This window comes from Stenella coeruleoalba (assembly GCF_951394435.1).
Source record: "Stenella coeruleoalba genome assembly, chromosome: 15".
Classification (NCBI taxonomy): domain Eukaryota; kingdom Metazoa; phylum Chordata; class Mammalia; order Artiodactyla; family Delphinidae; genus Stenella; species Stenella coeruleoalba.
This window is the reverse complement of record NC_137161.1, coordinates 86856491-86872514: the sequence shown is the minus strand read 5'-3', so window position 1 is coordinate 86872514 and position 16024 is coordinate 86856491. Positions and strand designations below refer to the sequence as shown.

General features: G+C 58.0%; 1 protein-coding gene across 5 annotated transcripts in view; it reads right to left on the bottom strand.

The window, feature by feature from the left end:
- Positions 1-16024, bottom strand: part of MAD1L1 (mitotic arrest deficient 1 like 1) — a 314290-nt gene that overhangs the window by 73469 nt on the left and 224797 nt on the right. For all 5 annotated transcript variants that reach the window (XM_079945107.1, XM_079945106.1, XM_079945109.1 and 2 more), the window contains one exon: positions 9412-9502. In XM_079945107.1, the coding sequence (XP_079801233.1) occupies positions 9412-9502 (91 nt within the window). The remainder of the gene's footprint in view (positions 1-9411; positions 9503-16024) is intronic.

Here is a 16024-nt window from a genome sequence, read left to right as displayed (position 1 = left end):
GGACGCGGGCTCTGTGTTTCTCCCGCCAGGCCTCTGAGTTATAGCAGAAGATGTTAAACAAAGCCTTAAAAAAAAGGGTTTTTTGAATTGTGGTAAAATAAAACTTGCCGTCTTAATCATTTCTAAACGTATTGCTCAGCAGTAAGTACTTCCCCACTGCTGTGGAGCCGTCACCACCGTCCGTCCACAGAACTTTCCATCTTCCCAAACTGAGGCTCTGTCCCCATTACGCACTAACTGGCCCTCCCCCTCCCCCAGCCCTGGCCCCCACCCCCTACTTTCCATCCCTGTGACCCTGGCTCCTCCAGGGCGGACCTCACAGAAGTGGAATCGCACAGTATCTGTCCTTCTGTGTCCAGGTCCACCCATGTGGTAGCAGGTGTCAGTTTCCTTCCTTTTTAGGGCTGAGTGATATTCCATCGTGTGGATGGACCACGTTTTGTTTCTCTACTCACCCATCGATGGACACTTTTTGGCTGCCGGGACACAGGTGTGCAAACATCCTCGGGGCACATGCCCAGAAGCAGAATTGCTGGATCACGTGGTGAACAAAGCCGCTTGCACGACTCAGTTACGGTACCTGTGGAGGCACACTGTGCGGTCCCGTCTGACACAGTGCCTTCAGGGTCTAGCGTCTGTCCACAAACCCCCTCCACAAAACCTCCTGCTACAAGAGGCTAATTGGCCAGACTTCCCTTCCCGTTAGGGCTGCCAGGAAGCTCAGGCCCGACGGCCAGAACGTCTGGGATCTGTTTCTTGCAGACATCATGGTATCATTTGCCAGGAATTCTTTGTGGAACAGTGGGATCTTGTCCAAATAGATGTGATCACGGAAGACGGTCAGGGAGCTGACACAGTGAGTGCAGATGAACCCCAGGAGAGGGGCCAGGTGATGGCCCACCCCCAGGCTGATACCTAGCGCGTCTACACAGGGACCGGTGACACAGCCCCTCTGAGGTGTTGGGGCAAAGCCAGCAGGAACAGGAGAGTGAGCTCCCTCACGGCAGGAGGACGTGGGCTAGAGGGGACCCAATGGCGGACTTTAGATCCCCATCCGGTGTCGAGGGGACAGGAGCAGTTTGGGACGCAAATCCGGGGTGCTGGCTCTCCAGAAGTGGGTGACGGGCTGTTAAAGGGGCACGTGAAGCCGAACGCTCCACGGGCCGACACCTGGCGTGTGGGGCAGGGCCCGTGTCCTGCAACTTTGGGGACAATCCCGACGAGACAGAACCCAGAGCTCGAGCAGGTTCTGTGTCTCCCATCCCAGTCCTGTGCACGGAAACTCCTTGAATGGAACGGACCCTGTGAGAACAGCTGGGTGTAGCAGGAGAAGCGCTGGGCCCAGAGTCAGGAGGACAGTCTGCTCCTGGCACTGCCCTGCGGGGCTCTGGGTGTTTCCGGGCAGGGCTGTCCCAATGCTGGGCTGCCCAGCTGTACACGGCTGAGTGGAGCTCTGGGGGCTGCACTGTCCTCCGTCTGCAAGGACCTCCTGCCTCTGTGCGAGGGCACTGCCCAGGGAGGGCGAGGGGACCCTCGGGCAGAAGCGGGTGCGCCCCAGCCCCTGCCACCCTCCTCACTGCAGCTGCGATGCCCCATGATCAGCGGTAAGAACACTCGACTTGCCTGAAGACGACCGTTACACGTCCTTTCTCAGCAGGCCTAATTTCCGGCTTTTTAAAGAGCTGGGTCCATATCTTTCCCATCTAGACACTTTGCAAGGACCACACGGGGGTGAAGAGCGGTATCACGGCCAAGTCCGAGAGCGCCGAGGCTGAAGTGACCGCGCGCGACAGCGGCCCGAGGCCGGCGGTGGCTCCGCCGGCTGTGCCGCGAGCCTTTTGTGTGTTGAGTACGGCCAGTGGTGGAGCAGGGCCGGACCAGACGGCGGAGGTCCCAGGGTGAAAAGAGCCCAATTCAGCGGCTCAGTGGGACCTGTCTGCAAATTCGGGGTCGGGCCTACAGTCTGGGTTCTGAGGCCCGATGACACCCCCGGGCCCCGTGGCACCCAGCAAGGAGTCAGGAAGTTGGCATCCCCGAGGCCCACGGGACGAGAAGGGGCTTAATATTCAGGACACGTCATTCGTTGCATGAAAAAATCAACAGCCATCCGCGCCTGTGGACATTTCTCCACACAGGCGCACAGCAGTGTGCTGGCTTTCTCAGGCCTCGGCTCCAACGGACAGGAGCAGCCTGGCACCGCCTCGGGGGGCTGGAGGGCTGGGCCTTTTCCTCCATTACGTGTCTTATTTTACATACAACGTTGAGGAAGGTGGGCCGGGGCAGCGAGGCCCTGGGACCCCTGGACCCCAGGCCCAGTGCAGCCGGACGCAGGGCGTACGTGGCACTGTAAGGAGGTTACGACCCTCAGAGGCGGCCCCCCATCTGCGTGCGTGACACTCAAGGAAAGACCCACTGATGGTGAAACAAAGGAGACAAGACACTGAGAAGCAGATTCGACAAGAAACGTGCAGGGTGAACACATCTGTGAGCTGTTCCCGCGGGGGACATGGACCCCAACAGACAGAGAGACACAGCGACGTCCTTGTGGGAGGGTGTGTCCAGGAGGCGGCCGAGCCCGACCTTCATCTCCGCTCCTCACAAGAGCCGGCAAGCTCTAGGCTGGCTGGTGGGGGAGCTGGATGTGCTGATTCCAAAGTTCATATAAAAATAAGCAAGAGCTGCCAGGAAAACCCTGATAAAGAAGAGTCACAGGGCAGGAGATCACGGAGACCTGGCTGCGACCTGACACGTGGGCATCTAGCGCACGAGGGGGCAGACCTCACACCAGCGAGAAAAGACAGGCTTTCAATAAGTGGTCCAGGCGTCCCAGGAAGAGCCTCTTCCAAAAAACAGGCAGGTATCACACTTCCCACCTTGTAAAGAATCAAAACAAAATTCCAAATCAATCAGATCTAAGTGTAAAAAATGAAACCACCAGAAAATCAGAAGAAACCATGAGAGAATTCTTTTATACCCTGACACGAGAAAGGTAAAGACATGAGCAAAAATCCAGAAGCTAAAAAGGAAAAGGCAATATATGCATCTGTATAAAATAAATTTAAAAGCCAAACACTTCTGCTTGGTAAAAAAACAGCACAAAGTCAAAAGACAAATGGTAAATTGGGAAAACATATTCACAACTTAAAATGAACTCCACTCCTTAATATACAAAGAGCTCCAAAAAACCAACAAGAACCAACAATCCATTTGAAAAATGGACCAGGACATTGACACATATAAACAGATTTAAAAATCCTCACTCATCTATGATAAGGAGACTGAAGGTTAAAACTACACTGAGCTACCGCATTTCAGCTACCAGACAAGAAAAATCTAGAAGTCTGACGGTTGTAGGGAAACCGGCACCCTCACAGGTAGTGCTATGACACGTCCCACACGGTTCCCATTGGCCCTCAGACGACTGTCTGGCAGTGCTGCCGAAATAAATGCAGGTACCCACTGACCCCGCTCTCCCTTCTGGAAGCTTCTCCTACGCACAGACTCGCACACACTGGAGACTCCATGTGTAGGGCACTCGCCGCGGCCTTGCTCACGAGCATGTTCCCGCTAACTGTCAGGGTTTAATACGTCATGGCACACGCGCACGGTGATGCGCCACACGCCATGTTAAAAACAAACAGCGCCTGCGTATCAGTGGGAAAAGTCTCCCAAATGCTCAAAGACCCAAAAGCAGGCTGCAGAAACAGTTTGAAAACAGACTCTTGACTTCAAAGGAGGGCGGGCAGTACAAATACCTATTAGGGGAAATAAACCCACCAGTGCGAAGAAGTTACCGTGTGAGAGGAGCCAGACAAGACGCCTTCTGTGCGCGACTGGCCTGACGCTCGCCACCCTGGGCAGGCATCCCATCCTCGGGCTCCCCGCGAAGGAGCTGGGACTCGGGGGGGAGGTGACGCATCCGCCCAGGGCCCAGTGTCTGTGAAGCAGGAAGTCACATCGGGACGTGTGTCCTCTGGAGCCTACCTCCTGGGTGCTCTGCCCTGCAGTCGCCCACATGTGCCCTGGCGTCCTTGTGCCCCAAGAACACCGGCTGGGAGCCAGGCGAGGTCACTGCACTCAGCTCACAGCCCAGAGGAGGGGTGACGCCACCGCTGGGTCCCGCAGACGGGCAGGGCCCAGGGGCAGACACAGCAGGTCGTGGAGCCTGGGGAGGGAAGCCGGCTGGAGGGCAGCCTGGTCTCGACTCTAGGAAGCTCTGGTCCCGCCACCATGGCGGGCGGGGTTGCGGGGTGGAGGCTGCCGGCCCTGTGGTCCTCACACAGACCACCCAGGCTTTCAGGGCAGAATGGGGGCTGCTGGGCAGGGAGGCCTGGACCTCCGCTGGGGAGCTGGAGCGCAACTTGGGGCAGGGGCCGGGGTCTTTGGAGCTGGGGGACGTGACCGTGTCACCTCCCGCCGTGTGGCAGACGAGCGGCTCCTGTGACCCGGGCTTCATCTGCTCAGTGGGAATGGCATCCCTGCCTCAGGGCCCGTGGCTGTTAGGTGAGAACGTAGGCAGGGGCAGGGTCAGTGGTGCCCCACGCGTGCAGTCAGCAAGGAGCCGTGACCAAGTTACAGCCAGCGGGAGGGAGTGGTGCGTGTGGCAACATCAGTGCTGCCCGCGCTGTGGCCGCCGCCGGCGCCGTCCAGCCCACACCCCTGCCCTCTGGCCACTCAGCCGGCGCCGAGGACGCAGGTGCTCAGGGCGACATCGTCCCAGGGGATGAGCCTTCCTCACTGGAACCAGGAACAATCTCTGGGACTCAGCCCTCGCCGGGCATCCCCAGCACCATGGCCCGCAGTGTTCTGTCCCCTCCAGGAAGCAACGCCCAGAGAACGTTCCAGAAGCATGGGCAGTAGGCCACCAGGAAATCGCCGGGGGCAGGACATGCTCAAGGCCCTGGTTAGCAGCAAGAGGACCCAAGGGCGAGAGGGGTCCCGAGGAGCAGAGGCTGGGCCTGCTCTGGGCTCAGGGCTCCCTGGCAGGTGAGGGCAGGTGAGAACAGGTGGGGTGGGGGAGGGAACTGAGGTCCAAGGACTGACTAGTTTGCCCCCCGGGTGCGGGCTGGGCAGGGCGAACCTGCAGGTGGGGGAGCCAGCGGGGCTCAGGGGGTCTGCGGTGCGGCGAGTGGGCCAGGGGCCCGGGGGCGAGGGCAACGAGGTGTCAAGAGCCGTGAAGGCCGCTCCCTGCCGCCCCCCACATTCCGGAAAAGGGAAGGACGCGGAGGCTGGTAGACTCTGTGATTAGACAGCGCTCCTGCCTGGTGACGCAGGGACGGGAGCAGGGCAGGCTCCATGGGCACCGCGAGCTTCCTGATCACAGGGAACCCGGCTATTTTCTACCCCACTCCATTTCCAAAAAGAGACACTCATCTGAAATGTCTCTGGGCTGAGCAGAGCCACAGGCTGGCGCTGGGGCAGCCCCACCCGCGGGACGGAAGCAGGCAGGGCGGGAACTGGGAGGGGAGGCTCCGGTGCAGGGGCTCCTCCCACGGTCTCCGAGGGACATTGGGACGGGGGCGCAAAGCCCAGAGATGAATTCTGCTTAATTACGCGCGTGCTGAAGCATTTAGAGGTACAGATGTTCGCAATTTTCTTTAAAATGCATTAAGAAAAGAGAAAGTACTGGTGGGTGGAAGGGGGTAGAGAGGTGCTGCGTCACACAGCAGCCACAGGAGAGTGTGCAGCGGGACCTGGGGGGACGCATGGGTGTTTACTTAGAACTCTTCAAACTTGGCCGTACGTTTGACGGTTTGTTCGTAACATGATGGGGGAACCGGTAGGGCTGAGTTTGCATGCCGGCTCCACCACCCGGGACCCAGGGCGAGCCAGGGGGACCAACCTCACCCCCCTCCACGCGAAGCTCGCTCCTCACCAGAGGGGCTACTGCCGGGGGCACGAGCGTCTGCCAGGCCCAGAGCTGCCACGCGTCTAGCCCTCAGGACTGCACCCCGGGAGCGCCAGGCGGCTCATTGCTTTGACAGCCCCAAACGTGGCCCACGAGAAGCTAAACATGGGCAACCGTGTGGCATCATCAAGGTAAGAGCGGCGACAGCGGCAGCGGCGGTGCTTCTGTGCCAGGCACGTCACCGCGTTCCCCATGACAGCCTGCAGGGGGGTGGGGTCAGCTCCACGTCCAGGCGAGCAGACTGAGACCAGGGCCACGGCTGGGGAGGGACAGAGCCAACAGCAGGCCCAGGGCCCAACCGCTAAGAAGAGGGATGACCGAGGGCGGGAGGGGTGGGCGTGCCCGGGCAGTGCCCTATGCCCACCAGGACCACTGGGAAAGGCCTGGGGGGCACAGGGAGTGTGTTCCCTGAGTCTGCTTCGGGCCCAGAGTCCCAGCTGGTTTGCCCAAGTTCAGTCTTTACCGAAGGGCACGCTGCCTCTGCTAAACGGCCAGCTGTGGCCTCAGTTTCCCCATCTCTACACGGGGGCCTCGTCTCCCTGACGGCTGGCTACCTTAGGATAGATGAGGTGGGAGTAGCCAAGGGCCCCCAGAAAGACCCAGACAGGCCACGCACCACAGGCGGAGGGCCCAGGAACCTCCCCTCCCGGCCCGCCAGGCACTGAGTGGGCACAGGCCGGCAGGCGTGCACCCAGCTCTGAGCGGTAACCGGCGTGGTTGCCTCACCAACCAGCTGTGAACTAATTACAAAAAGTTCTAACTAGTCGAGCTCCCTCTCCAAGCATATGTTCCCAATTAAGTCAAACTGCAGTGGATTTCAATCAATCTTCCTTGAAGCAGCCCAACTTGAAGACTCCTCCAGGGGGAGAGAGGAGAGGAGACCTGCATGGGGATGACACCGGCAGCACCGCGGATAAGCACACAGCCGGGGGAGCTACACGCTAACTGGGCCCCTCGGTCCGTGTCCTCCCACTCTGCCCAGGCCAGGAAGCCGCGGTTCTGCGGTCGCACGGATGAAGTGGGGCCTGGGGGACGCCAGGCCACCTGGAGGGGTGTGCTGCCGTCTCCTGCTGCCTCCACGGCCCGGGGACCGAGGTGAAGGGCACGAGGTCTCGGCCTCACGACGGTGTGGTCAGACGTGGCCTGCGACCTCCTGGTAACCCCCACGGGGGCGCATCATCCCCGATTTTATAAAGGATGTGCTGGGGACTCGGGTGGCAAAGCACGACATGCCCGAGACCACCCAGCTGAGGGGCAGGATTCCAGGCGAGGTCTACAGACTCGGATGCCGGTGCCCCCAGGGCACCACCTACGTCTCCGCGGTTTCCACGAGCCCAGGTCCCCTTCAGGCCCATCTCAGCGCCACCTGGCGGGGCTCCCTGAGCCAGACATGAGGTCTTCCCGGTCCACTCCACCAGGACCAGGACGCCCAGTGGTTTCCCTCTGTCTGCCCTGAGGGGTCAGGGTGCAGGTGGGCATCCTCCTTCCAGGGCCGAATCCGCCCGTTTCCCTGCCTCCTGGGCAGGGCCTGCCCATGGACGCTCCGCCCGGGCTGGACGGCGTTGGGGCAAACTCTGTCTCTCTGGCGGCACGGTCAGACAAGAACTGTCGCTGCGACGGGGGTGACCCGTCCGCTCAGCCTTGGGGGCGTACGCCTCTCCTCGCCCCAGAGCATCATACGACGGACCCAGGCCAGGGGCAGCAGGCAGGGCGGTGGGGGGGGCCGGGGTGGGGGAGGAGACCGGTGGTCCCGGAGCTGAGGCTGCTCACCTGGGAATGGTGGCCGGGCCACCAGAGATGCAGCCCAAGGAGCAGGGCAGGGAGGTGGGGTGAGGGGTCAGGAGCGTGTGAAGGCCGGGGGCGACGGGGGGCGGGGGAGCGGCTCAGGAGACAACGGCCCTGGGTTCAAAGGCCAGCCCTGCTCCTTGGGGCTCGGTGCCCGTAACTAAAGTGCTGAACCTCTCTGAGCGAAGCTTCCTCGTCAGTGAAAAGGGGGCAGCAGGACGTCCCCCAGGAGTGTGGGTGGGCACAGATACAGGAGGCCTAAGGAGAAAACCCAGGGCCCACGGAGCAGAGGCCTGTGGCCCCTGTGACTGAGATGGTGAGTCAGGAGACAGGACTTGGCCCCCACCATCACAAGGACCTTTCTGAAGCGAGCCCTGTGCCGGGGCGGGGGTGCTCCCGAGAGCCTGCTGGAGCTCAGGCTGGAACTGGCCACACGGAGAAGGGGCTGTGACGTGGGACAGAAACCTGCATGCCGAGAGCCAGGCCACACCAGGGCGCAGATACTGACCCGTGCCCTCCCCAAGCTGACACGGATGCCACCTGCCGCCTTGGCCGTGAGCGGCTCCAGGATGCACAGCCAGGCCCTGACACTGCGTGAGGTCCATGCGGGGCCCAGGAGTCTGGACACGGCCGACGTCGCTGACCCCACCCGCGGAGTGCGGACTGGGCCGGGCACCACCCGCCCGAACCTCCCACATAGGAAGGCTTGAGCTGGGAGCCCCCAACACCGGCCCCGTCGCCCCACATCCACTGACGGTGCTCACTGCACCTCTCACCTGGTCTGACCCTCAACACCATCACCAAGGGCCACTGAGGCTCCTCGTGACAGGCCTTGAAGCCCTGGAGCAGGAAAAAGGAAACATGGATTTCGGCAGCACTCACTGAGCCCCAGTCAGAGGCCTGGGAAGCCATCAGCCGTGACCCCAGGCTGAGCTCAACTAAGGACCCAGAAAGACACTCCCCATCCTGCCCTGACACGGCACCACTGACGGGCGGCCGGGGGTTCATCCGCCAGCAGCCCAGCTCTCCCAGCAGGACTGCGGCCCATTTAAAATGGTACAAGGTGACAGGTCCTGGAGCGGAGTACGGCCCAGCTGCGGCTCACAGCCTCGTTTTATCAGGGTTGTCACTTTTCCCATCTCCAGGAATCGGGAATAAAAAGGAGATCTGATTTGCCTCTAATAGATGCCAAGCGCACAATCACTGGCCTGTCCAAGCTCTGGGTGATCAGTAACTGCAGGCTTCCTGCCGTGAACAACGCAGACAGGAGGGTAAACGAAAAACAAAGCAAAAGCAACACAGTGCAAGTAGCAAACCCCACTTCCCAGCTGCAGGCAGATGCGGACTGGCTGGGATACAAACCCCAAACCGCCCAGCACCTCTGCCGGCGTCTCCTCCCAGGGGGCACGCCCGTCACACCCGCCACGGGCGACGCACAGGTCAGGCTGTGGGCTCGCTGCGGCCAGCGGTCGGGAAAAACGAGACGGAGACCAAGAAAGCGGACGGGGCGGGCGGCTGGGGGCAGCACCACCCGGGGCAGGCTGGCCCTTCTGGTGGCTCGGGACGGGTGTTCTCGGCCAGCCAGGGGCCTGGGTGGGGGACAGGCTCCCGGTTTAGGCTGGTCTGGTCAGCTAGAAAGTGGGATGGCCGGGGTGCAGGAACCTCGGGCCAAACCCAGGAGAAAACAGGAGGGCAGGGCAAGCCCCGGACGAGCTCACCTGCAGGGTGAGCCGCTCCAGCTGTGTCTCCAGCACCTTCTTCTCTTCCTCCAGACGGCTCCGCTCTCCCTCCAGCTCCTCAACCTTCAACCTGCAAGGAGAGCAGACTCGTGACAGGAACCCCACTGCAGCCCGCCCTCTGGGGAGGAAAAGGGGAAAGGTTACAAGATGGTTAAAAGGCTCGTTGCCAAGTACATATTTCTAGAAATGTGACATGAAGAGATGACGTTAAGGAAAAACTGTAAAACACAAGCCCAGGACGGGGCAGCGCAGCCAAGGCGTCTCTTCCGGTGCAGAAGCTTCTGCCGCGGGCAGAGGTGGGGCCCTCGCTGACCACGACCGGAAGGGAGCAGGGAGGAGAACTAACGGGTGGCACGGTGGGCCTGCACGTGTCCTGTGCCCACCAGTCCACCCCCACAAGTGTGACCGCACACCGGAGGGGTCGCGAGAGTCAAGAGAACGACATGTAGAGAGTCTCCAAGCACGACGAAAAGACAGGGAAGCTCTCCTACGTGCACTGTGGACACAGCTGGTGGCTGGAGGCTGTGGGACCACCCGGACGAGGTGCAGAAGGAGGCTCTTACCCCGAAGGCCCAGAGGCCAAGCAAGGCCAGTGGCCGAAGCAGCCATGCAGGTAGGTTGCAGCTCATCGTAAGAAGGCGCCGATTTTTGTCTTCCTTTTTAAACTTATTTTTTTTATAGCAACCATGTTAATATGACTTAAAATTAAAAAATGCCAAGGAAGCAGTGCCCAGCACTGACACAGGGTAAGGAACAGAGCCTTTTCCACCAGCCAGAATGGAAAACTCACGCTTCATGGGTAATTCAGGAAGGTCTTGGCTCGGGAATGGGAGGTACCTGCTCCAGGCTGGCCCAGCAAATCACAATGGCGAGATCTGAGAGGACCAAACTCTTCCCGAGAAACCTAAGTGCATCCCTGAAAAACGCTCAGCAAGATTTATACAAGCACAGAAACGTTCAGAACCCAGCAACCTAAAACTCACAATGCCTGCCATCCAATCAAAGATTACTGGGCGTTAAGCAGGAAAATTGATCCACAATGAAGAGAATAACCTACCTGTGCAGAGTAACCACACAGACATTACCTGTGCAGAGTAACTGCACAGGCACTACCTGTGCAGGGTAACCGCACAGACGCCGCCCGTGCAGGGTAACCGCACAGACGCCGCCCGTGCAGGGTAACCGCACAGACGCCGCCCGTGCAGGGTAACCGCACAGACGCCGCCCGTGCAGGGTAACCGCACAGACGCCGCCCGTGCAGGGTAACCGCACAGACGTCGCCCGTGCAGGGTAACCGCACAGACGTCGCCCGTGCAGGGTAACCGCACAGACATTACCTGTACAGGGTAACCGCACAGACATGAAATCAGCACCTAAGGACACTGAAACAGTTATTAAAAGCTACTGGAACAAAGGAATAATAGTCCACTGTTCAGCAGTTAAGGACACGTATGGAAGATATAAACAAGACCAAGTTGAATTCCTAGAGGTGGAAGCTGCAATGCCTGAGATGAAAAGTCCTGGATGATATTAATGATGGACTAGACTCTGCAGGACAAAAGTTTAGTGCACTTGAAGACACAGCGATACAATATCCACAGTAGCAGACAGAGAGGAAAATCGATCTTTAAAACTGGAAGGAGCATTGCTGAGCGGCGGGGCAACTTCACGAAGGTGAATTTACGTGTAACTAGAGTCCCTGCGGTGGCAGTGGTGGTGGTGGTGGTGGTGGGGATGGGACAGAAAAATACTGCAAGAAGGTTCCAAATGTGACGAAATTATAAAGACACAGACCCAAGAAGCTGCACAAACCTGGGCACAAGAAACATGAAGAAAACAGCCCCAGTGCACAAACGATCTGGCTGCTCCAAACCAGCGATAAAGAAATCCCACAGGCAGCCGCAGAACGGAAGTGTTACCCACAGAGGAGCAAAGCAGCTTCCTCAGCAGAGACACTGCAAGCGAGAAGGAGGAGAAAAGTCCTTAAAATACTAGAAGAAATGAAAAAATGTCAAGCGAGAATTCTATTCCCACTGAAAACAAAAGCGAAATCAAGATGTTCTCAGACATACAAAACCAAAGGATTTTTATCACCAGCAGGCCTGCTCTACAGGAAACGTCAAGGGAAATCCTCAGGCAGAAGGGAAGGAGAAGCCACACAAAGGCGTGAGGAGCAACGGAAATCTTAGCTACGTGGGCAGAAGTATGGCTTTTCATATTATTTACATCCTTTAGAAATATTTAAATTACTATTTTTAAGAGAGGTTGACTGTTTAAACAAAACTAATAAAAAACATATTGGGGTTTCCAGACATAAACATTACGTAAACTTTATGACAGCAACAGCACGAAGGCTGCATAAACAGACACACACAGCTGTGAGATTATATTATATATGTGAAAAGGTATAGTATCACCCGAAGGGAGATGGTGATAAGTGAAAGATGTGTATTAAAAACCTCAGAGCACCCCCTAAAATAAAAAAAACAAAGAGTTACAACCAAAAAGCCAAAAAAGGAAATAAAATGGTATAAAAAACACCCAAGTGGGGCTTCCCTGGTGGCACAGTTGTTGAGAGTCCGCCTGCCAATGCAGGGAACGCAGGTTTGTGCTCCGGTCCGGGAAGATCCCACATGCCGCGGAGCGGCTGGGCCCGTGAGCCATGGCCGCTGGGCCTGCGCGTCCGGAGCCTGTGCTCTGCAACGGGAGGGGCCACAACAGTGAGAGGCCCGCGTACCACAAAAAAAAAAACAACCAAAAAAACCCCCCAAAACACCCAAACAATTCAAAAGAAGCCAGAAAAACAGGCAAATGGGAATGAAGAGACAGGACAAGCAGCAAAGAAAATAAGACGACAAGATCAAACCTAACCATACAATAATCACACTAAATGTAAATGGTCTAAACACAATTAAAAGGTGGAGAGACCATCAAAACGTATGAAAAAGCAGCACCCAATTAATTATACGCCACCAACAAAAAGGCACTTTCACCATGAAGACACCAACAGAATAATGATAAAGAGGTCAACTGACCAAGAGAACAGAACAATCTGAAACATTCGTGCACTAACAAAAGAGCTTCAGGGCTTCCCTGGTGGTGCAGTGGTTGAGAGTCCGCCTGCCGAGGCAGGGGACACAGGTTTGTGCCCCGGTCTGGGAGGATCCCACGTGCCGCAGAGCGGCTGGGCCCGTGAGCCATGGCCGCTGAGCCTGCGCATCCGGAGCCTGTGCTCCGCAACGGGAGAGGCCACAGCAGTGAGAGGCCCGCGTACCAAAAAAAAAAAAAGACTTCATGAAGAGAATGAAAAGACAAGCTACAGAATGGGAGAAAAGATTTGCCAATATCTGATAAAGGACTCGTATCCAGATTGTATAAAGGACTCTACAAACTCAACAGCAAGCCAATAAGTAATCAAATAAAAAATGGACAAAAGTTTGAACATTTTACCAAAGAAGATATACAATGACAAGCACGTGAAAAGGTGCCCAACATCGTTAGTCAATAGGGACACAAAAGCTTAAACCACAGTGAGACGCTGCCTCGCATCTACCAGAAGGATTAAAATGGGGAGGACCAACCACACCAAGTGCTGGCGAGGAGAAGCCACACCTCCCGTCCACCGGCAGCGGGAACATGAAACAGTACAACCACTCTGGAAGACAGCTTCTTAAAGAGTTACTCACGCAACTACCAGCCATCCCACGCTGCAGTGTTCCTCCGGGAGAAAAGAAAGGACACAAGGACTCGGTGTATAACACAAAGTAGCTTCATTCCCACAGCAAAAACTTGGGGCAAACCAGACGTCCGCCAGCAAGGGCGTACGTGAGCGAACAGCGGTGTATGCGCACAGGGGAATAAGGCTCAGCAGAGAGAAAGGGCAAACTGCTGGGACACACACGTGCTGGCTCAAGACAACTAGGCTCAGAGCGAGAGGCCAGAGTACACACTGCACAGCTCCCATAACACACAGCTTCGTGACGTGCCCACCGCCACCCGGTGCTTGAAAGCAGACGGGTACCAGCTGCCTGGGGGTGGCGGAGGGGAGGAGGGCGAGGCAGGGTTATAATTGAGCAAGAGGGAACGTTTGGGGGCGAAGGGCAGGCCCACTATCTGAGTGTGGTAATGGTTCCATGGGTGTGTGCGTGTGCGTGTGCGTGTGTGTGTGAGAGAAAGAGAAAGAGAATATATCCAGTTGTACACTTAACATGTGCAGCCTACAACTGTGAAGACACACGCTGCACCCGTGCCTTTGACAGGTCACCCTGTCCCTCGCAGAAGCGCCCGAGCAGTGCTGAGCCGCAGGTGCGGGCAGGGCTGCGAGCACCGCAGGGAACTGAGGAAGAGTCTCTGGCGCCCGGTGAGGCCAGTGCCCCGCACAGCTCGCATGCCACCCCCTAGTTTTCACAGGGGAACCTGAGGCTCACAGAGGTTAAGTGACCGCAGGGAAGCGGCCCATCCGGTACCCAGGCTAGGGAGCCCGGTAGTCGGGCTCCAGGGCCGATGCCCTTACCCTCTAGGTCAGTGCTTCTCCGAGGGACGACTCGGAGGTGTGACCCGCCCGGCCCCGGTGAGGCATCCCCGTGAGCTTGGGGGGGAGGTGGTGGTCAGTGCCCAGGCCTCCGCCGGGAAGCCGCTTCTGGAGAAGGACCCTGCATCTCAGGGACAGGCTGCGTGAGAGCCCCGCAAGGCCCCTCTTAAAACAGTTATTATGGATTCTGAAGGCTTGTGAGCGAAAGTTCTCCGGTCTAAACTCAAATAAGCACACGTACGCGCCAGCAGACTTCCTAATAAGCGGCGAGCTAGAACCCATCCCAGCTGTCGGAGAGCAAACCACGTCAACAGCACTAGTTGTGCATCTTAAAAACGGGCGCTTTCTTCTCCTTGTCCTCCTTTGAGGCGAACTGTTATCTCACCGAGGGGTCGGGGGAGAGGACGAATGAATGAGTGTGTGTGCGTGTTTGTTCAAATCTCAGAACGCTGGTCTGCCTTCAAACTGTTCAAAGCAATCAGGTCTGGCGTTAAGTGTCTTGAAATTGACTAACTCCAAGTTTTTTAAACACTGAGGGTATTACATAAACTGGATGACATCCCAGATCATTTCTCGAGAAGACGAAGCCAATCAAAGCAGGCGTGTGAGTGCGCGTGTGTGTGTGTGCACGTGCGCGTGTGTGTGTGTGCACGTGCGCGTGTGTGTGTCAGGAGAAATCAGCGAGAGAGGGGTGTTTGTTATCTTCCCTAAAAAAACATTTGCAATGAATGTACCAACTACCCTGGAAAACTTCTGAGGGAAGAATGATTGCTTTTGCAGAACTAAAACCCAGGGTAGCGGGGGTAGGGTGCCAGGGGTCAGGCTCCCGGTGCTGGAGGGGACAGTGGGCGGAACTAGAGGCGCCGCTGAGCAAAGAGCAGCTGGGCTGGGAGGCCACTCGCCCAGGCTGACCGCCCTCTGGTCCCGGGCCCCACACCCTGCCTGCTGGCCTCCTCCCCGACCGCCTGCTCAGGGCTCTACAGCTGCTCTGTCCCCGTGGGCCTGGCCATCCCTCTGTCGGACGGTCTGCTCTGTGTCCCCAGCATCGGGCTCACCGCAGGCATCGCTGGCCCTGTCCTGCGCCTGCAGCAGAGGCTCGAGCGTGGGGAGATGGACCGCACCAGCTCTGGAGCCGCTCGTACGAGGAGGGGGGTGTCCTGCTACAGACTGAATGTCTGGGTCCCCCAGATTCACACGTTGGAGCCCAACCCCGGGTGTGATATTTGGAGGTGGGCCTCTGGAGGGCGATGGGTCAGACGAGGCCGGGGCGGGGTGGGCCCTCGGGGTGGGGTCGGCGAGAAGGCGTCAGCAGGCTAAGAGGGAGGCCTCAGGGGAAACCAGACTTGCCAACACCCCGACCTCAGGCTCCAGGCCTCCAGAACCATGAGAAAGTAAGCGTGCTGTATGAGCCACTGAGAAGGTGCTGCCGGAACCGACGGGCTCCTGGGCAGAGGCTGGGTGGGGCGGGAGGCAGCTGCCGGAAACAAGGACGCTGAGGGCGACAGTGGTGAGAGTGGAGGGCAGGGCCGCGTCACTAGGCCACAGCGGTTCTGCGAAGGCGAAACGCTGGAGACCGCTGAGCTCGGTGCTGAGAGAGTGTCCTGGTCCCTCCTGACCGTTGACGACAGAAGGTGAAATGAAAGTGAAGCAGGAACTGTTAACAGTACGTACCCCGGATCTGATGCGATGAGAAGGCATGAAACCCCAAACCCCAGCATCTTCCCAAAAGCCACACGTCAGCCTCGTCGCAGAACACGTCAGACAAACGTGGGCTGGGGATGCTGGTACGGCCAAGGTTGCGGAAAACAAAGACCGAGAAACTGGCAGAGAGCGGGGGAGGCGGGGGGATGAGATGGCTGAGACCAGGGTGGGGCCCTGGCTGCTGGGTGAATGAACGGCTGAACGCAGGCCGCAGACCAGTTGACTGTGACTTGACTGTGACAAACGCACCAGGGAGACGAAGATGTTGATAATGAGGGACAAAGGTGAGCAGCGTGTGAGGCGCGCCGTGCCATCTGGGCACCTCTCCTGTAAGCCAGCAATCGTTCCGAAGTGAACAGC